The following is a 21,288-nucleotide window of genomic DNA, read 5'->3' as shown; positions in this document are numbered from 1 at the left end:
GAATTATATGTGTTCACATAAAGCAGTATTGTTGTTGCTGCTGGAAAAGAAATTCTATACTGATGCTCTCCCTGTGTGTTTGTGTCCCGTCACCGCAGGTGCTTTTGAGGATGAGGATATCATCCATGTTGAGGGGACAGTGGACCCAGTGAGGGATATGGAGATCATCCACGAGGAGCTGAGGCTGAAGGATGAGGAGATGATCGGCCCTATTATTGACAAGCTGGAGAAGACAGCCATTAGAGGCGGTGACAAGAAACTCAAACCAGAATATGTGAGTCAATGTCCCAGCAGGCCCTTTGCTCTCCCTCACAGCAAGGCACAAATAATAACCCTCCCACACACATGGGCAAGGAGAAAAAAAAAAAGCACGTTTTTTTTAATCTCCCTCCAATAGGTCTCACCCCTCCCCCTGGCCCATTTTTTCCCTTTCTGAGATTGAAAGTGATCAGGGGTCAGGGGTTTTCTGCTGTAGAAATCATTAATAGAGAGTTACTTATTCAGCTGCTGACCCTGGGTCGCAGCACTGGGCTAATGAAAGTGTTTCCACACAGCTCTTTTCATCTAAAGTAATACTCAAATCATAGCACAGCTCTTGCTCATTCTTATACACCTACAGCTGCTCGAGAAATTGTGTAAGGCCATACAGTGGGTGACACATTATGTCTATACGTTGCTATGAATACCGTAAATGTTTAGAATATTCTTTGACTGAGGATTCTCAGTTCTCGGAGGTGCAGGGCAAAATGCAAAGTAAGACGAGAAAAAAAAAAAAAAAAAATCATCAGCATCCTTGATGTCAGATCAAAATGTATGTGGATTCACACATTCAGCCGGTGATATTGTTGCAGTAATGAGGGTGAGGGGACAACTTCAGCAATGATTTGCTTGCAAATGTCACATGATGCCCTTCCATCATCAGAACAGGGTAGGATGGGCCAGCAAGCAAAAGGGGGATCTGGCCCTTTCACTTGGAGCAGCATGCCCAATTTCAGGCCCCAACACACCGAGGCTCTGACCACTCATTACACTAACGAGAGGGGCTATTTCACCTGCTGCAGAAGGCCCCCGTGACTGGTTGGTTCCCCTCAGACGAAACCCCCCCTCACCCCCTCCACCCGCCCCCCTTCCAGCCAGCAGCACTTCCCCACACCCCTGTAGCCCCACAGACAGGAGCCATTCAGGCTAGGCAGGTGGCCGCTTACGCACATAATTGCTAACAATTTTAGGCAATGAATAAAAATGATCTACATTACTTGTCAAAGGTTGTGCACGCGTCTGCAAGTGAGAATCTATAGAAGACCTCTTTAGATGGCAAAGAATGGTGCTTATCAAAGGCTGCACTAAGCTTTTAGATGGGAGGAATTGTGTGATTGTCTCACAGGCTGAGCCCGGCGTTTGACACGCTCAGCTGTGTGTGGGCACACATACACATGTTTATGTCAGCATCTATATGCAGAACATCAAGACTATGTCTAAAATGGACAGTTTAGAAGAAACCACAGTGCCTGCACCTTCTTTGTAACACCAAAATGCTGTGAAATGAAAAGGAAATTGTGTGCAACTATTTAGATGATGATTATTTCCTTAGATTTTCCTGTTGTGTGAGTAATTTGAGAGACCTTTGAAACAGAATTTATTTCTATTTTTTGCTCTCCGTTGTCTACAAGCTCTACAGGTCTGTAGGCGGCATGACATTTCATGAGCAAACTCTGCTTTCATCGTCCGCCTAGATTTAAACAATCTCTTTGATGGAATTTAAATCGAAAGGGATGACTTAGTTTTCTATATAAGAATTCTGTTATTATCACATTAGTAAATGTGCAATTCACAGAGCTGATTTGGTGTACACAATAGTTGGGATTAAACTGTGTCCTAAAAATTTGTTTAAATTAATTCTCACATTTTTATGTCAGTGGAGGTGAAATATGAATAAAACAAGAAGGTATTTTCTGTTTAAAAAAAAAAAAAAGTCAATAAAATTATTTTGAAATTTTGGAGCAGTCATGACAAACCACTCAAAAAAACTGAGCGACAAAACTCGTTCAATTAAAAATCCAACTCAGCTCTGAAGTAATGTAAATTTTCTTTTTGTTTGTCCTCATCCACTCCTGGAAGGGACAGAGAACCACCATGCTGTTGTGTATTAGTCTGAAAAAGAACTATTGTGTAGGATAAAAAGTATATCATTATGCATATAGAGTAACACCTTGCTCATGCTTTTAAAGAATATTGTTTGTGGTTTGTGACTCAAATGAAATTTTTTTTCAATATACCTGAAACATGGTGTCGGCGTAAAACAAACCCCAGAAGTGGGATGATTGACACTATAAACAAAAAAAGGTTTTAGTTCGGAAGAAAAGGGCAGTTTTATCTGACAGATAGGGAGGCAACATTTATTTGAAGGAAAAAAAATCTGTCAAGCTGTTGGCTGGAAATTTCACACATCACTTCACCATGAGCTCACAGCAGAAGATCATTAAATCATCAAATAAATGAAATTTATTTATTGTAATTATTGTAGACGTATAATTTGCTGTCAAGATGAAAAAGTCACTTAATATTTTGGTTTGGTTTAAGCCAAATGTATGTGCACGCAGCAGCATAGGGTCCATATGTATGCATCATTATAAAGATTGAAATCCATTTTGCTGGGTCTGTGTTTACAGGAACAATGTTTCATCGCTTTTGTCCATATGAATCCTCCAAATCCCTATCCTCACAAAACAATAATAAGAAACCGGCCCACCAGCGGCGCTTCATGGTGGCAAGCGTATGTGTTTGACCCCTGTGGGACCTATATGCCTTTTATTAACACCTGCCTGTTAGAGGAGCGCTGCACGGCGGCTGCGAGCTGATGAGGGAAACCTGGAGCGGGTTCAGCCTGTGTCACTGGCCGTTTGCTGTTTCCATTTCACAGATGATTAATCTCTCTGTGAAGACTTGGGCCGGCGCGGGCGGAGTGTATGCAGCTCTTCCTGCGCCCTCTCCCGCTGGCTGCACTCTGGCTGCCTGACTAAAAGGCCTTTAGAATTCCTGTGGAGAGAGATGTGCAGAGAGTGAATGCAGCTGGCTGGGGGTCAGTGTGTGGAGCTTTTTCTGCCATTGTGTAATTGAGGCTCTGGCAGGATTTTTTCCTCAGTTCTTTCAAAAGGGAGTATGATTGTGAAGTGCTGCAAGGGTTTGGGGAGGGAAAAGGAGGTAGGGGGAGTGTTGCAGGGGGTGGGGGAGTTTTTATATGAAGGGGGAGGTCAAGTTGACAGGAACAAAAAGAATGTGTTCCGCTAATTTCTGTGGGGCTGGATCAACAATAATAGGCTCAATTTCTTTATTACAAATTTTATAACTACCTCCCTCCCATTTTCCCACCCTTTTCCGCTTCCAGATCCTGTCAAGACACAGTCTTGCCTGTGGTCTCAACCCACAAGTACCTCAGTAATGAATGTGGCATACATAGCTGGAAATGCTCAATATTTTCTCCAGAAGAAACAGTGAATAATTAGCTCTATACCTCACTAGTGCTTATTCAGTATGACTACATTCTGCAAAGTGCCCGAGGAGGAACCAATAATTTACACCTTACTAACCAACTTCCAATTAGTTCCCCACTCTTTCCAATTTTGTCTCCTCTCTCCATCCTTTTCATTAAACAGTCCCGATGGAATATTGATGTATAAAGCTGAGACTCTAAGAGAGACACCCCAGAAGGCATTTTGTCATGATTTAAAGGAGGGAAGGGGGTCTTGTGCATGCCATCCCTGTCAAAGCCAGGCCACTCCTGCTTGAATGCGAGCAAAAGCCATTGTTCATTTTGGCATCAGGATGCCATGCATTTAGGAAATAATTACCCCATAGCCTGCTGGGTTTATATTCTTTTTCATCTCCTTTAATGGCTTCTTGTTCATTCTATTTTAACCCCAAACAGGAAGTTATGTGCAAAATAAAGAGCTGGGTCTTGGATGAAAAGAAACACGTCCGCGACTATCACGATTGGAACGACAAGGAAGTAAGTCTTTGACGTTGCTGTCAAATTTATTATTGTGATTTATCTTTCTTATTCTTTCATCTGACCTAAAAGTACAACTGCTGTTTCTTACTTTTTTTCCTTTTTTTTTTAAAGCAACATGTCTTTTGTGCAAATCACAAGTTAATGTCTTTTGTTTGGTTATATTTTGACATTACTTTTGTACAAGCTAATGACATCTGGCTATGTTAATCTTGATTTAGAGGCTTCATATTCGCTCCCCACAGTTACACCAGAGCCCAATTTGATCTGGCCTCACTTGTCTCTGTCTGTGTTGTCCTCAAAGGCTACTTTGGAAAGTTGCGGATTCTCAGTTCTTGCCTTGTCGGGTTTTTTTTCACAGATTGAAGTGCTGAACAAATACTTGTTTTTGACATCCAAACCAATGATCTACCTCGTTAATCTCTCTGAGAAAGACTACATCAGGAGAAAGAACAAATGGTGAGTCCCTCGAAGGAGGACGGGAGCAGATTCTCTGCACTCAGCATCACTAAAGAAACTTCGACTTGTGTAAGGAGTTACACTAATTTCTACAAACTTTGTCTGAATCTGCTGTCATCTCCAAAAAAATGTGTGTGCGTGCTGCTACGTGCTCATGTGCCAGCATGTGAGACCGACTGCGGTCTCCTGCTGACACAAACGGTCGTATCTTAGGAAGAGGATCTGCCTGGAGGTGGCACTAAGTAAACTCTAACACAACATCGAGCTCTGCAAACCCCAAGCAGCCTCCAGACTCTGCACTTCATTAAGCACATACGAGCATATGGTCTCCATTTTCCATCATAATTTCTCATTTCCATATGATATCAAAGAGAGCGAGGGCTTTAAGTGACAACAAAACAAGCTTATGAACATTCGAAGCCAAAACAAGTGATTAATATCATCTGGAGACGGCCAATAAATCACGAAGATCAGACTACTTAAATATTAACCGAAATTGTTTTGCTCCAAATAATTAGCTTTTGTCTTCACATGTTGTTGGAACTTGCTGTACAAGCATGTCTTTACGCCAAATAGTTTTTTACTGAAATTCCCACAGTTCAAAACGACAGCTGAGGCAGTGAGTCGATGCAGGTACGGTTTTCTTTTTAATGCTAATGTACGGTTATTTGTACGACTTCCTTTGCAGACACAACACAACTCAGAATGTAAACTGACTAAAGATGACTCTTAATGCACTAATAGGTACTTCTTCGCCGTGCCCCCCCCCCCCACCACCACCACCACCACCTCCCCCTCCGGCCCCTGCTCTGCCACATACACTTTTTATAGTAATGTTGTCATCTGGCCACAGTGAGAGCGGATCGAGAAGGCCGGTGTTAGACATCCATTATATCTGAAAGGGCTACTTTAGCACACTACAGCCGCTTTGTCAATAACACCAAATTGTGGATTGTTATCACACTTTTCCAATTGCCCTTTAGGCTCGTGGTGTCAGTTCTTACCAAATTTGTTTTTAGTGCTCTACACAGCAGCATTGTATTACAAAGGGAAGTTGTTTACCTAAGACTGTTTGTTAAAATGTTTCCTGACACGAAAGTATGACTGTCAGATGGAGGGAGGAGGAAAGGAACTCGTAAATCAAATGATTCATGGCAAGTGGAACATCCGTCATGAGAAGGAAGAGAGTTTTTTTCATGTTGCCTGCCTGTGTGTGCGTGTGCGTGTGTGTGCGTGTGCGTGTGTGCGTGTGCGTGTGCGTGTTTTTAACGGTGTGAAATGCTATAAATCTCAGAGCGTTTTAAACAGGCAAACAGTAGTGCTCAGGTGTCCTGAGGGCTCCGCGATGAACAATGCTGACATCAAAGTGTGGATGTTTGACAAGTGATGAGTCACTTCCCTTGTCCAGAGAGGAGCTCACACCTGTATGGAGATGATTACAGGTAGATCTAGCTGGCCCTAATTGTACAATAAATGCTGCTCTCAGCCCTAATGGCAGCTAGTCTGCTGCAGAGACGCCAGACTGCCATTTGGCTGTCGCCATGCTCCCGTGTTTTTCCACCAGCACAGTTGAGATGATGATACGGTTAAGGACTATTCAAAGCAAACAGCAAGACAAATTGCAATCTCAGCTTTAATGTGTCGAGGAAAAGCAGGAAAATCGTAGAATGAGGCAAATAAGCCAATTTTATCTGTTTCTCAGGACACCTATTCAGGCCATTTCACAGGTTCAGTTTCCTGCGTTTTTTAAAGCTCTGTTTTATATTTGAGGTGTTCTGTTGAGTGCATACTGCCAAGAAAGATTACGGTTAATGTTATTCATTTTAGCAACATGCTCCACAAAGCATTATTTTTGTTTTGTTTTAATGTATGTAGGTTAATTGATTTAATTTTTTATAGGCACTTAATATCCGGTTATGACGACACTTTTGAATATCACACCATCTCTTAACACACACGGGTGATTACAACAGTTTCATCAAACATTGTGAGCCTCCAAAAACATTCCATTGTTAACCAAGACCATCCTGTTTGGAGTATGGGAACCACATACCAAGCTGCCCTTGTTTAGACAAGAATACACAGTATTAGCTTTAGCAAGCCATCATTAATGGAGGGATCAGACGAGGAGCAAGGCCTCCTTTCATCCCCAGGTTCTCTGCTGGAGACAGTACATCATTTACTGTTGAGAGGAGCACATGGCTCCAATCCTATACAGTGTATGTGTATGTGTATGAGAATGCGTACATGTGCATGTTTGAAGTCTGTTTCAGAGGCGACTCCATGCTCATTTGGATGCTGGTGTAATTGCGGTGTGGAGATCAAAGGCGCGCTGGCCGAGTGATGTTCCAGAGGAGACTTTACCACACAGCCCTCTCCTCTGTGCAGAGGGGGCCGCCTGCTGCTCACCGCTCCCCTCTCCCCTCCAGCCATGCACTGCCCCCTGCACATCCCCGCTCGTAAAAAATGATTAAGGCTGCATTTGTCATGTGTTTATGACTGAGAGGCATTGCGTGATAGGGAATGGCATCTACAAGAGTCTATGAAGAGGCTTTCTCCTCTTTCCTCGGCGTCAGTGAGCTGCCTGGAAGACTATTTCTCTGCGCCACATACCGTAGTTTGTGTGTTAAAGAAGGTCATTAGAGCACTGTTGATGATGTGGTGGCTGCAGTCTGCCCAGTGTTGACATCTGTCACTTATCATCTAAGATATTGTTTAGTTTACAAGCATGTGGCCTTGCCTTTTTTTTTTTTATCAGTCTTTATTTATTTTAATAGGTTTGATATCAGATATCTATTTAATCTTCCTCAAAGAACTAAGAACTGACATATTTTGTAATGCCAGTAGACACACTTCAGACTATTCCAGTTATGCTGTGATGTTTTTCTTCCTTTTAATTTCTTTTTCTGCTTTTTTCCCCCCATCTTTTGGACAATGTGCATTAAAGTAAATTGGAGCCTCTTAAGTAGATGAGTTGACCTTTAAGGAAACCGGCAAGCGTGACCTGTCTGTGAGTGCCTCTGCCGTGTGGGTTCTCCTGGTGAGTGTAAGAACTGCAGGGTACCATTGCTTGGAGCTTTTATTAAGTGTGTGTGTGTGTGTGTGTGTGTGTGTGTGTGTGTGTGTGTGTGTGTGTGTGTGTGTGTGTGTGTGTGTGTGTGTGTGTGTGTGTGTGTGTGTGTGTGTGTGTGTGTGTGTGTGTGTGTGTGTGTGTGTGTGTGTGTGTGTCTGCCTGTATGCAAGTATGTATAAGTATTGTGCAGATATAAGCACGTGTACTTCTCTTTCTAGCCTGTGTTGACTTATTTTTACAGTTTTACACTTATTTAATACTTTATCTGTTTGAACATTATTACATTAGGTACCTCTATCTTGCCATTTTTATGCTTTATTGCCATTTAGGAAAACGCAAAAAAAAAAAAAAAAAAAAGTCACTCCCACAGCAGTAGTCTTTCTTCAATTGTGTTTTCTTTCTGCCACAAATGCAAACATTTTTCAAAATGTATTTATGTATTCTCCTGTCAAGATTCAATTCTGAAAATCTTTTGCCAAGCTATACTTTCATCATCATCATTTCAGACAAATAAGATGCTGAAAAGACAGGATGTCCCTGGACAATTTGTGTGCCTCAGCACTTGAAGAGGATTTTGTTTAACAAGTCATTAGTTTGATCTCAGCAAAAGGCCTTGTTTTCAGTAAAGGTGTCATTAAGAAAAACACTGACTCAACCTCTACCTGCTTTACTCATTATAAGTTAAAAGATGAGACAAAGGACAAGAAATATTTGTTCTTTTTCTTACTGTTAGCAAGAATAAAGACCAGAACCAAAAAAATCAGTCTTACTTATTGAGCATGTTGTTGTCTGAGAGCAATTAAAAGCATCAACGGGCCACGATGTTGCACTTGGTGACATTATTTTAATACAATAATAATATATGTTATTTATATATATATATATATATATATACACACACACAAGTCCCTCTACCATTCGGCTGCTGCAAATACTTAGCGGTACACCAAATATATATTAATCATTGGTTAAAAATGCACTTTTATTCTTTTTTGAATTACATTTGATTAAAACTGCAATGCCTAGCTGTTTAACAAGCCCTTTTCACACATAGGGATATAAATCTGTTTCAATATTTACATATACAGCAGGAACAAATTGGTTTAGGGCTCTCGGGTCATGGAGTCATGGAGGGTCAGCAAATAATGAGAAAGGCTATTGCAGGGGTTTAAATCTTGTTGGGAAAAATATAGATTAACTCCAAGTCTTAAACTTATGGCAAATGCAGTGTTAACTGTTAAGAGGTCATATCTCTGGTGCCAGGTTTGAAGAAATCCAACCATAGTTAAAGAGGGAGGAGAGGAGCAGGAAATTATCTTCCCTCAGTCTGATACTCTCGTCTGCCTGTAGGAGGAGCTTTGACAATTAAAGTAAAGGATGCCCTGAGAGGAGCTAATATGTGGAAAAGATCCTTCATCTGCTCAGCTTAAGTGTCGACTTGTATTTTGTCACCTCCATTTTTGGCTTTTGAAGGCTAATAAGTTGAGAATGCATTCCCCAGCCCTTTCTGAGCACTCATCAGGATTTAGAGAAGAGAAAGGAGGGGACTAGTATGATTCACTGACAGCCAATCCATGAAAGCAGTCACTGCAACCCACTTCAGCTACTCCAAACCATAATTCCCATAAACACAACTGAAACTTTATTGAGTGCAAAACCACTGGCTCCATCCAAGTTTTTTAGGAACTACTATCTGGGGAGCTGGAGTTCACTTTTTAAAGCCATGTGGGAGATATACGATCACATTCTCCTTTTTTATTTTGTGCCCAGTCGTCCGCTCTCCTTGTGCAGAGTGGGATCCTGAGAAACACTTTCCCATGGTAAGCTGTGTACCCTACTGCCCACAGTCAGTCCTAATGGATGTCTTCAATGAGAAAAAAACAACAGGAGAGGTTGTATAGTAAAACTGAAACAGATGTAAGGTCCTGGCGGCTCAGTTGAAGCGGTTATTGACGGTCCCCAGTCCAGGTAATGAAAGGACACTGTTGACATGTAACATGTCACCCCATTGTCTTTGATGTGCTCTGTGGAGAAGACACAGCGCTGTTGTTGTAACTAATGAGACAGAGCCTAAACTTGAGACCAAAAGAGACTTTTTCTATTCTTGTTTGTTCTTAAATGACTCTAAGAGATCAGTTTGCTCTCCACAATCCAATACAGATTGACACCACTCCCTATTTTGACAGGCCCAAATCTGATTAACGCAGTGGGGGACCACTGTTCATGATGCATTAGACACCTCTGCAGCAATACATCATGCTTTCTTTCTTCTGGAGGCACACTGGGAATTGTTCCCCCCGTAAAGATTATAGTTTGGCATTTTGCAGACATAAAAAGAAAATGTCTGAGTTTTTTTTTAAGTCTGTCTGATGATACATGTTGATAGCTTTGGCTTTGTTCAGCTGTGCTTTTTATTATCTTTGTGAAAAAGTTAAGACCAAACACACATGCCACAGTGAGTAGCCTGCAGCCTTGGTCGCTCCTAATGAGACAAATAAATGAATTTAGTGTTGCCACATACGGCTGCTGAACGCTTATTATCAGGATTATTGTTGAACTGCTATGAATGGGGGGGGGGAGGAAAAAAAAAAAGACGGCGGATTGGAAGGGGGCATGATTGGCTGATGTTACATATGTCCTTGATTACCTTCCTTCTGCTTTTATTCTAATAAGTGGCATTCTTTGTACTCCCTAGGACAGCTAGACAGTCTGACACACGATGAGAATAAATATTGCATGTGGTAGACATTAAGCTGTCATCCTGAAAAAAAAAAAAGAAGAGATGGAGAAATCCGTGTGGCGTTCTTCGGCGCTACACTTTGCCTGCTCTTGTCACAATTGTCACATCTTGATGACTCCCCCCACTCTACCCCAGCCCCCTTATTTTCTCTCTCCCAGTCAACTGCCATAAATGACAGCATGGATACCCCATATAAAGAATTATTTTGGGTGATGTAGAATGTACTCCTCTGGGTTACTGTTTGAATTTCTGATACATACCATTTTCTCACCAGCTCTCTCAACACTAAACCGCCTTAAACAAAGTTGTAGCTTCGATAATGTCTTCTTAAAAACTATCCTAAAGACAAACGTGGGACTGATGGTTTTTTTTATGGTTTTATCTCTCGTGCACACATTTAAAGTCACACGATTTAATGGGTATAGTTATCAAAGACGGCAAAGTTGTTTTAAAAAGCTTGTTACCAGCACTCCCTCAAGGTTTGTTTGAGATGCGATGTGAGATGATGCTCTTAATTAAAGCTGCTCCCATTGTGCGTGCGCCATGTTCTGTTTCCTCCAGCCCATGATTGCTTTGAAGATTGAAAGAAGTTGATAATATTGGCGATAGTGTGTGTGTGTGTGTGTGTGAGAGATCTCCTCCCATCTCAGAGACTGATGTGTAATGCCTTTCCATCAGGCTATGGCCACAGGGAGCAGAGAGCGTCTGCACTCTTGTCGCTCAGGAGCTCACCACTGGGAGGATGAAAAGCTTCCCACAGAGCCCCCGACTTCCCAGCCTCAAAAGCCACCATGAGCTTATACCTCTCATTTCTGTCTCCCTTCACAGAGGAAGGAAAGAGGAGGGGGTTAGTGTATGCTTTGTGCCGCAGCATCCGAGCCCCCAGGTTGCTCATCCCTGTATCCTGGGACCAGCAAAACAGAGAGGATTCTGGGTTTATTACTTGATGAGTCCGCGCCTGGCATGCAAGCTGCCAAGAAAACGTGAAATGGCTCAGTAATGCATTCTGCCAAGGTTCGGGTACCTGTGGGTGTGTCAGTGATCGAGCTACGGTGGCTGTAGGTAGCGGATTACTCTTCAGGTCTGTCAGCATTCAATTGCATCTGAAAGGAGCACTCAAACTGGAGGTGATGGCCTATTCCTTTTACAGGCTTAACTGGCTCAGCACTCATAATGAAGCCAACCTGTATGAGTGGATGTCAGACGCAGGCCCAGGTCATTGTCTCAGGTAGCTGCCCATGTACTTTAGAAACTCCCATTGTTTTCTCCTCCTGAGCCATTTAAGCAGATCAAAGCTCTGACAAAGCCCAGGGAAGCCCCAGGCATGCAGAAACACAGGAATTATCCCCCCCCTCAGGATTCCCACACAAAAAGACAAATAGACTAGCTCCAGAGGGTGGCCCCCTGTGGGACATCTCTATTCAAAGCCAGGCTGTTGTGGAAGGGCCAATTGTTTTTTTTTCCTGGTCATTTTGCAATTTATTGTGCTTTAAATTAGATGTGCGGCCATCAAATGTAAAGCGTGGAACAAATAACATGACAGCTATTTTTCTAGATGTAAAACAAACAATTGGCATTGCATGGTGTCACTTTCATATTGACTTGTTTTTTACCATTAAAAACAATGCATACATGTTTTAGATTTGTGAAAGTTTGATAAAAAGTGTGTGAGAAAAGAGATTTTCTCTCTTTTAACTGAGAGAAGGAGGAAAAGCATAAACATGGCTTGTTCTTTAGCCTTCAAGCTGGTGAATGATTAGCAGAAATAATGTCCCTGTCACCCTTAATCACATTAAAACGTGGTTAACATTTAATTTTTCCCACTTGATATGCAAAAATTTCCACTTGATTTGCAGCAGAGGCCATTGGAATTCCATTATAAAAAGAATAAAAATTTCAGGCATCATTTGTTCAGAGAGGGATATCAAGAGCAGAAAGTGCTGAATCTTTCTATTAAGCGGGCAGTGAGAGATGGCACTCACTGCTGGGACATAATGGGACACTGACAAGACACATACACTCACACACATACACACTTTGTCACTTCATTTTCTTTCAGTTTACACTTGTAAAAGCTTTTAAAGAGAACCAACATAAACAAATATTTCATATTTTCTGCTAATAAACAGACAGTATTTATTTTTACATGTATTAAGATGTGGATGATAAGTACAAAAAAATTGTCAGTAAACCTGCATAAAAAACGAAAAAAAGCCGAGCCCATCCCATATGTCACTGACAGATAAGAGACGGTGTATCTTCCACTGAGCAGACTTATAACTATAAACAGGCCTCTGTGCACAGATTTACATGAATACTGTTTATGATTTAGAATGACTGAAAGATAGGAACAAAGACACAAGAAAAACCCTGATCCATGTTTTACATAAACATTTTCCCAAATTTACACGTCCATATGGAATTTCACGCAAATAATTGGAAGGGACATAAATACAAATTGCAAAGTGGTATGGGTAGACAGCGGTGAAGTTGACAGAATTGGTTTTGGGAGTCATGTTGACGGCGCATCAAAGCTCTTAATTGACAGTGCTTTGTTTCTGGAGTTGAGGGAAGGGGGTGTTTCGTGTTCCTGTGGCAAGGTGTTTGTCTGGTCCTATGTCACTCAGTGCAAGGACCCAGAGACCCCCGTGCTCATTTGCAGCTCACGTTCTCCGTCTCGGCTTCACATTATTAAAATCATCCCTCAGCCTTCCACCAAGAGCCTCTTTGTTACTTGGCTGGCTTGGCTCGGCTCTGTCAAGTCTTCACCAATTACAGTCTCAGGTACAATGGTCTATTCAAAGGATCACAGCCCTTGACTGGTGTGGAGAGAGTGATTTGTGAATCATTATTCAGCCGCCTGTAGAGAACGCAATACCTGAGGAATGCAAATAACGTGCCACCAAATAGACAGCTGTGCTGCTAAAAGTGACAAACTACAGCTGTTATTATCTCAGATTGGATTTTTTTCCCCTCTCGGAGCGCCCTCCATCTCCTATGTTTTCAGGTTCTTGGCTTCGCGTTTTATTTTTCTGTCATTTGAGCCATTGTTTACCACCTTATTGTGGTGGCAGTTAAACGCCAGCTTTGTATACATAGTGTGAACAGAAAGGGAAATATTAGGTTATGGTTCCTAATGGGTGACCACACAGACAAACTGGCATATGAGGCATTTCAAATTTAGTGTTATTTCATCTCGCTGAGAAAAACATTCAATCAAAGCAAAACTGTGCTCGTCTTGTGCCCGTTACCCTGTCATATACTGTATATTGATAATCATTTGGTAGGAGCCGCAATATGGTGCTGCAGGTGATAAAGCGGTGACATTGTTATTGGAATAGATGTGGTATTCAGGTGGTTGGGTTCCTCCCAGTCTTTGATTCTTATGGGCTTTAAACAGGAAACTAGGATTACAGATAATGACAGGGACCCCTTCGAATCAATCCAGCCCAGGAGCCGGCGTGTGAAAATGGATTTGTGTGATGCTGTTCTTTGAGATCCGTCCAATCCCAGCCTCAGAGCTTGTGGGGCTAATCTCATAATTGCCCTAACCCCCTTGTATTGTTCTGACTGAGACTTACCATTAGGTGCAAGAAAATCTTTGTCCTGCAATGTCAGGTGTCCTGCTGGACAGGAAGACAGAGCGAAGGGAAAAAAGAAAAAGGAAAAACTCAGGCAGTTAAGAAAGTGGCAAAGACATTTATAAGGAAACACTTAGTGGTTAGTTGTTCTACTTACTCTGGCTTTACGGTAAATAGGTATTTGGACACTCAGCATGTGAGTGAATTGAGGCAAAACAGCAAAAGCTTCATGACTGTTATGTTACGTGAACTGTTGTTGGAAACTCAAAGCCACTTGTACTTAAACATTTTCATTTAAGGCTAAATTTTACGAGTACCCCACTACATTTCAGGGGAAAATGTTGTAGTATTTACTCTGCTGAGATATCTATATCTATATATAAGATATATAAACACACATTCTGCATTGTTGGTACTTTCAATTCTGACATTTTGCTTATAACACTTATATATTTTTACTTCTGTAAGATTTGAAATGTTTACTCAATAGAGTATTCATTGCTGTTCTGTTTCATTTACTTCAAGTCAAATTATTTGTTGGAAACTTTTATGGGAAGAAAGTCAAACTCTGAGAGAAACGCCACCTTTAGATTGTCGTCTCCCACAAGCACTTATACAGTATGTTCAGCTGCTCTCATGAATATGCATGCGTGCAGTGGATAACAAATACTTTCACGTTAATCAAGTCCTCCGACGAGTTTTTGTGGCTGTTGTTTTTATCAGGTTGGTGAAAATCAAGGAGTGGGTGGACAGTCGTGACCCCGGAGCCTTGGTCATCCCCTTCAGCGGTGACCTGGAGAGCCAGCTACAGGACAGCAGCGAAGAGGAGAAGCAGACGTACTGCACAGTGCAGAAGACGCAGAGGTTAATTAGCATTCAGTCTCCCCACACTTTATTATCAGCTGTGTCCTCCATGCACTCCTTTAATTGCATGTGCTGATAGAATAATAAATGGCAGAGTAATTACCATTATAAAGCAAAGGATCCCTCTTCTTACTGAACAACTCAGTCAAAGGGTTTTCCTCTAAATTAAGTTTTTAACTGTCATCTGTCATCTGTAGGTATAATTATAACTTGGGCATTTTGGGTTTATTGTTCTCGTGTGAAAACCTCTATGGAGAGAAAAATTGTGACAGCAGATTTTTTTTTTTTTTTCCCCTCTCAGCACAGAACGAGGCATTGGATTGAATTCTTAAAAATGTTAAATGAGTCTACAAGCGCTCTAATTAATCAAAGAAACCATTGGAGAGTTGAATGTCTTATGTGAAACGAAGTGAGCCATCTTATTCGCTAAATGAGTCTACGCTGGAATGAATGGGGCCTTGCCACTGAAGTGAACTTTGTCTTGGCATAAAGAATACCCAAACAGTTCAGACCCCTCGATTCAAGCTGAAATTTCTCTCCACCAGTGCCCTGAGCAGGATCATCAAAGCCGGCTACGCAGCTCTGCAGCTGGAGTACTTCTTCACCGCTGGACCAGATGAGGTCCGTGCGTGGACCGTTCGGGTAAGAGCCAGCTGCCTGCTGTGCACACACGTGAGCGTGAGGGTGTGTACCAGATGTACACACACACACACACACACACACACACACACACACACACACACACACACACACACAAAAGGAGTACACGCAGTATCCCATGTTCCACCCTGCTGGCAGCCTCACTGATATCACACACTTTCAACTTTGTCATGGTTGTGCTTTAGCTAGTCATTACAGACCAAGGATAACTTCAATTACTGGTGAGCTGCTGAACAGTGAAAGTGGGGGCTGCATTGATTGAGGAGGGCAACAATTGATTTTGCCCATTACGTCCATGAGAATGTTTCCATCCTGTGCAGATCTGCCTGCCCTCCTCCTGCCGCTGGAGATAAGGAGCCAGAGCATTGTGCCTGCCTAATCTGTGTGACGGAGGTTGTCTGTGCCAAAATTGATGTCGCTTTTCATTCGACTGTTTGTGGGTCTTGCTGGGGGCTCCTCCTCCCTGTGTGTCTCAGTTTTCTGAGCCCAGCCCGCCAAGAGCTTTGTGCAATGGGATTGCAGGGTTTACACCAATACAGATGTTTGATTTGCATGTTGGTATTGTGTTTGGGTTTTTTCTTGAGCAGATAGAAGTATTAAGTGCACACACAGTAAAGTATTTGAATGAGTTGTATTTTTATATAGGGGGTTAAAAAAATACAGCAAAGTAACTTTTAAGAAACTTTGGAAGAAAGATTTGGGTTGTACCTGATATATCCTTTCTATCATCCCATCAGATATTTGAAGGGATTGTAATTTAAAATCTGATTTTTACAAAACACAATGCACATTTTTTTCAAAATGGCATCTATTCAAAGGACTTGTCATGAAGCAGATTGTTCAAAATCTCCAAAAATGTTCCGGCAATTATTTTTATTTGGAAACAACAATAATAGAAAAATCTAATGGTATGTGGTAAAACTTTGACCATCGATGTTAACAAGTTAACATTACTTGTTGACTTACAGAAAATATACAAGAAGCTGTGTTTGTGTTGTATATGATCTGTCTGTCTGTCTGTCTGTCTGTCTGTCCGTCCGTCCATCCTTAATTTCCAAATAAAGCTCAAACACCTTCAAGTTAATAACTAAAATATTATTTCAGATTAATATCAAATGTTTATTTCCAGATGATACGAAACTCATCCAAACAAGTTTAAACATAAACTTTAGTTTTATTATGTCAGCTCATACTGCATACAGGCCAGAGGGGGAAGGTGAGCTCACTGCCTTTTTTTTATTTTATTTTATTTTATTTTTTTTACATGTGACACACTTAATTTTTGTCAGATGACATCACCAGGTTTTAGGTGCACACTTGTCTCAGCATGACTGATATCCTCACTATTTACAGAAAAGTCCCAAAACACTTCAAAGGCATCCTCAAAAACATGCTTGTCCTCCTCGACATAACTGATTACAGCCAGCCTTGATTGTGTGTGAGGGGCATTTAGTCAGGTAAGCATCAGTGAGTAACTATATTAAGCCAATACATCTTGCATTGTAAAAACTACACTCAGTAATGTCGTGTTCCTAAGTCCTTTAACATGGTTTATTAGGCAGCCTCGAGGTGACCATTATCTATCAGCCTGCTCTGCATAGCTCTTAACTAGGACAATGTGGATCTCTTGTAATGCGCCATATGAAAAAAATCCCTCCCTTAATCTATTTTTCTCCAGATAGACAAACCTTGATGCTGATTAATGGTAGTTAAACTCACAAGCACTCCGTCAATGAGATTGCAAATAGATGGTAATGTATTAGAGTCATTAAATACGCATCATTCTTTTGGCATGAAATATGTTGACCCCAACCTGATTATATACATAATTAAAACTGCTCAACAGTTTCTGAGCACGGAGCTGCAGAGCAGAGAGAGAGCGAGCAGGTCGACAGGCAGGAGTCATAATGATACACAGCAGCCACGTCACTTATTTGGGTCATTTGTCATTTCCGCCAAGCATTATTTCAGCGCATATAAATTGCACATTTTATCAGTCCCGCAGTTGTGTGTTGGAGTGTTAAGAGAGATTCAAGGTACAACATTTTTCTAAAACTGTTAAACTGGTAATGTATGTTTTGTAAATTGGTGTCTCAAATAGTTTTTAACATAAAACCTCTGATGTGGGTTTCAAATCAATTTAAAAACTTTTTTTTTTTTTTTTAAAACAGCCACATACTTTAAAACTTGCAGCAGCTTATAGCCCCAAATCTATCTACCACAGTGAAATATTAGGCTTGGATTGAATTTGAATGACCAAACTCTGGTGTGTCACAGCAGTAAGGCCTGATGCAGTGAGGTCTATACCACCCTGGCCTCTCACTGCAACACTGGGTCCTCTGACTGTCATGACCAGAGAGCCGAGCAGCGACCCACAATGAGGCAAGATTGCTTGGACAGAAATCAATACCACCACGGAATGGGAATCAGAAGGCATTGATAGCAGCGCTGGGTCCTTATCGGCGTCCAGGCTGCCCTAGCAGGGAACAGCCGAGTGGAAAGCTATCCAGAAATCAGGGCTGAGGCAAGAATGCCCCCGACTGAAAACACCCTCAGAGTGATCGCAACGCTATCACCCTATCAAACACCATGTCGCTCGCATGCTGTAATCCATCTTCTCCAAAACAATTCATTTGTCCTCTCTTTTCCTTCCTCGTGACAGAAAGGAACTAAGGCTCCACAGGCTGCGGGGAAAATCCACACAGACTTTGAGAAGGGCTTCATTATGGCGGAAGTAATGAAATTCCAGGATTTTAAAGAGGAAGGCAGTGAGACTGCTGTCAAGGTGAGCAGTCAGGGTGCCAGAGGAGATGAGGGGAAGTCTCCTGTGATCAGTGGAGCTGACAGTCACCACACAGCTCCTACTGAAAACTGCTCTTCACCTTTACTCAGGGGAAGAAATTACTGCACACACTCCAGCACCACTCCTGACAAGCCAACTGATTCTGGCTCTAAACACTGCCATTCTGCTCCAGCTGTGCATATCTTTATCACAATGTGTCTTAACTGGCTGATGGTAGTTCTCGCTCGTGGCTCAGCACAGTCGCTCAGAGGAAGCACTTCTTCACCTCACCAGGCAGTTATCAGATCTATAGAGTGCGCTGTTAGCTTAGAGCTCTCTCTGTTGCCAAATCCCCCAAGCCGCTGTAGGCACGTGACAGTGATAGAAAGCGGCAAGTTAAATAAAGTGTGAAATTCCTCAAATAAGGACTGTTTCATGGATGAGTAGCACTGAAATGTGACTTGCATATCTTATTTTTTTATGACGGCCAGTGTTTGTTTTGACCTTTTAACTGTGCTGTGGGTTGTTCATGTGCACACTCCTGTCAAATGTAATAACTGATTTCATGGTGTATTTGTGAAGACAATAATTGGGCGCCAACTACAGCCGGTACAGGCATTAAAATGCTTTTCTTTCCTGCTACAAGTTTAGGTTTGGCTTTAATTTAGTAATATATCTGCAAACTGCAATTTCGTAATTGATGGTACAGAGTTAATAATCATCTAATCAACATGTCTTTCTTATCAAAGATGTACTTTTTATAATTTATTCTCTTCCACGACCAAAATTTAAGTTAACTAAATTAAAGCAGAAGTGACTGTAACCTTGCTATGTGTGACACTTGTGAGCAGCAGCTGTAAACCATGCTGTTGCAATCCCACTATCACCACCATCGACTCCATGTGCCCACTTACAGACTGAACTAATGTAATTATGGTGGCACAAAGGGTTCTCGGGGACTAGTGTGGAAAGGAAGCACTAAAATACATTTAAATCGCTTTACTATTCAAGCCTCTTCTTTTTTTTTTAATATATATATTTAATAAATATTTGATATTTAATGCAGTGGCAGTGTATTGTCCACACCCTTCATAAGCTGCAAACAGAGGGTGAAATGTGCCGGTCTCTGGGGGGGGTTCACCATTGTTATCCACGGTTGAGATCTGAGTGTCAGGTCCTTACTGCATGCTAACTTACTAATCCCTTTTTGAGCCTCAGAAGAACATGCAGCGCTTCTGACTGTGGCATTAAGGTCCACGCTATTTAATGCCAGTTGTGGGAATAGGCTGTCTGAATAGGGCCAGTGTACGGGGATATCACATTATTAGTAATCATATCTGCTTAAGCCAAGCTTGCTGCTCCAGATGGCTGCTTTCAAGTGCAAATGAACCAGTTAGACGTGTCTGGTTTAATACATACTCAGGAATCACAAATAGCCATTGATTTTTTTTCCTGTCTCCCTCTCCATCCAGTGTTTCTGGTGGTATTGAGCTTGGATTAAATGGTCTCCTGAGCCTTTAAAGGGACATTGATTCTTCTAATTAATTGTGCACTGTGCAGAACCAGAATGCATAAACCTGTCCGTATTAGCACTTCAAGTCAATTATTTTGAGTTTGCCGGGAAGGAGAACAAACACTTACTGTATACAAAAGAAATGTTAGAACTTATTCTGTTTCCTTGAGAAGTTTCATAGTGCTGTAATCAAAGACTTATTAACATTTTGTGCTTGTGCACATGAAACTGAAATGGGCAGGGGAGAGGATTATTCACTCAGTGGGAATTCAGGCACCCTCTGAACAAAACATGCATGCTGTTGTGTGTTTGTGCACGTGTGCATAGAGGAACAAGAGTGTGACATTTGCAAGAGCAGTTTAGTTTTTGTAGACAACAAAATAGACTGGATATTAATCCTGCATTATTTTCCAATATGTTTTTTCCAATATACAGGGTCGTTATGTGTTCTATAATATTAAATATAACAGTGAAGGGAATAGATCAAGTAAGCATTAGTCTGTAACCTGCACATCATACAATATTTGGTGTTATATTTTATTTTAATTTGGCTTTTATTTTTGTTACAGGCAGCTGGAAAATACAGACAACAGGGAAGAAACTGCATTGTTGAAGATGGAGACATCATCTTTTTCAAATTTAATGCACCAAATGCACCAAAGAAAAAGTGACACCAGAACGATATGTTTGTTTACACCGCTGCGTACTGTCTTTTTTGTTTTTGGCTGACACATTGCCAGTTCTCTCTCACTTCCTGTAGGATCAAATCCCCCCTCATGTGCCAAAGCACAGGTTCAGTAAACTCTGACAGCTTTGCTATTTAAGATCAGGATCGGCCCCCACTCCAAATTGTAGCAGCATTTGAAGGAGCATATTACTCTCCAGATACTTCATTAATCTCCATCACGGGTGCCAGCACTGACACAGCTGACAGCGAGGACAATGCCACCTGCTCCTCTCCCCCTTCTGCAGATAATGCATGTTTTACAGTAGCCCAGATGTCGACACTCAATAAAACATTTGACAAAACCAGTCTGTGTGTGTTTTGGGATGTCTGTATTGAGTGGGAAGCTGCATGGGGCTGGTGATAGCGGTCCTGCCGGCTACTGATTAGAGAATTAAAAGACACAGCTGACATTGACTGTAGCATAGAGGGGACAATTATAATTAAATCTGTGATGCTGATTTTGGGAAGCCACATGCAGGATGCAGGTGTTTTGACCAAAGGAAGTGGTCACTTTAAATGATTGTTTAGAGAAACTGAGTTAACCTTTTTTTTTTTTTTTTTTTTTTTTTACAATTTTAATCACATTTACAATTATTGAATATGTGTGCCTTCTCTTTCACTGTCCCTACTGCACTTAGCTACAATCCTTAAATATTGATAGAGTGGCATGTTTGTTATGTTTACAGTTTCCTACTGCAGCCTCTAAACAATCAGGCCCAATACACATCTACACAAAAATAAAAGAAATATTCATTCAAACCACATTTTCACCAAAAAAGTCCACATTTTAGGATATTCTCTATAGTATGAAAATAGAAGTTGGCACAATCCACCAGCACAACCAGAAAACGATTCCTGTTGTCTGAAGTAGTGTTTTTCTCGC

General features: G+C 41.4%; 1 protein-coding gene across 1 annotated transcript in view; it reads left to right on the top strand.

The window, feature by feature from the left end:
- LOC138623208 (obg-like ATPase 1) overlaps nucleotides 1-20,710 on the top strand; it is a 38,091-nt gene extending 17,381 nt beyond the window's left edge. Inside the window, exons 5-11 of the mRNA XM_069702587.1 lie at nucleotides 99-274; nucleotides 3,926-4,006; nucleotides 4,368-4,465; nucleotides 14,583-14,723; nucleotides 15,269-15,365; nucleotides 18,046-18,168; nucleotides 20,248-20,710. Coding sequence (XP_069558688.1) covers nucleotides 99-274; nucleotides 3,926-4,006; nucleotides 4,368-4,465; nucleotides 14,583-14,723; nucleotides 15,269-15,365; nucleotides 18,046-18,168; nucleotides 20,248-20,349 — 818 coding nt within the window. The 3' untranslated portion in view covers nucleotides 20,350-20,710. The remainder of the gene's footprint in view (nucleotides 1-98; nucleotides 275-3,925; nucleotides 4,007-4,367; nucleotides 4,466-14,582; nucleotides 14,724-15,268; nucleotides 15,366-18,045; nucleotides 18,169-20,247) is intronic.
- The last annotated feature ends 578 nt before the right edge of the window (nucleotides 20,711-21,288 follow it).

This window comes from Brachyistius frenatus, unplaced genomic scaffold (genome assembly GCF_029030835.1).
Source record: "Brachyistius frenatus isolate BFR_SWC_R1_liver_20210118 unplaced genomic scaffold, ASM2903083v1 Contig_42, whole genome shotgun sequence".
In the NCBI taxonomy this organism is placed as follows: domain Eukaryota; kingdom Metazoa; phylum Chordata; class Actinopteri; family Embiotocidae; genus Brachyistius; species Brachyistius frenatus.
Note: the sequence above shows the minus strand (reverse complement) of the source record. Positions and strands in the feature narration are given on the sequence as shown.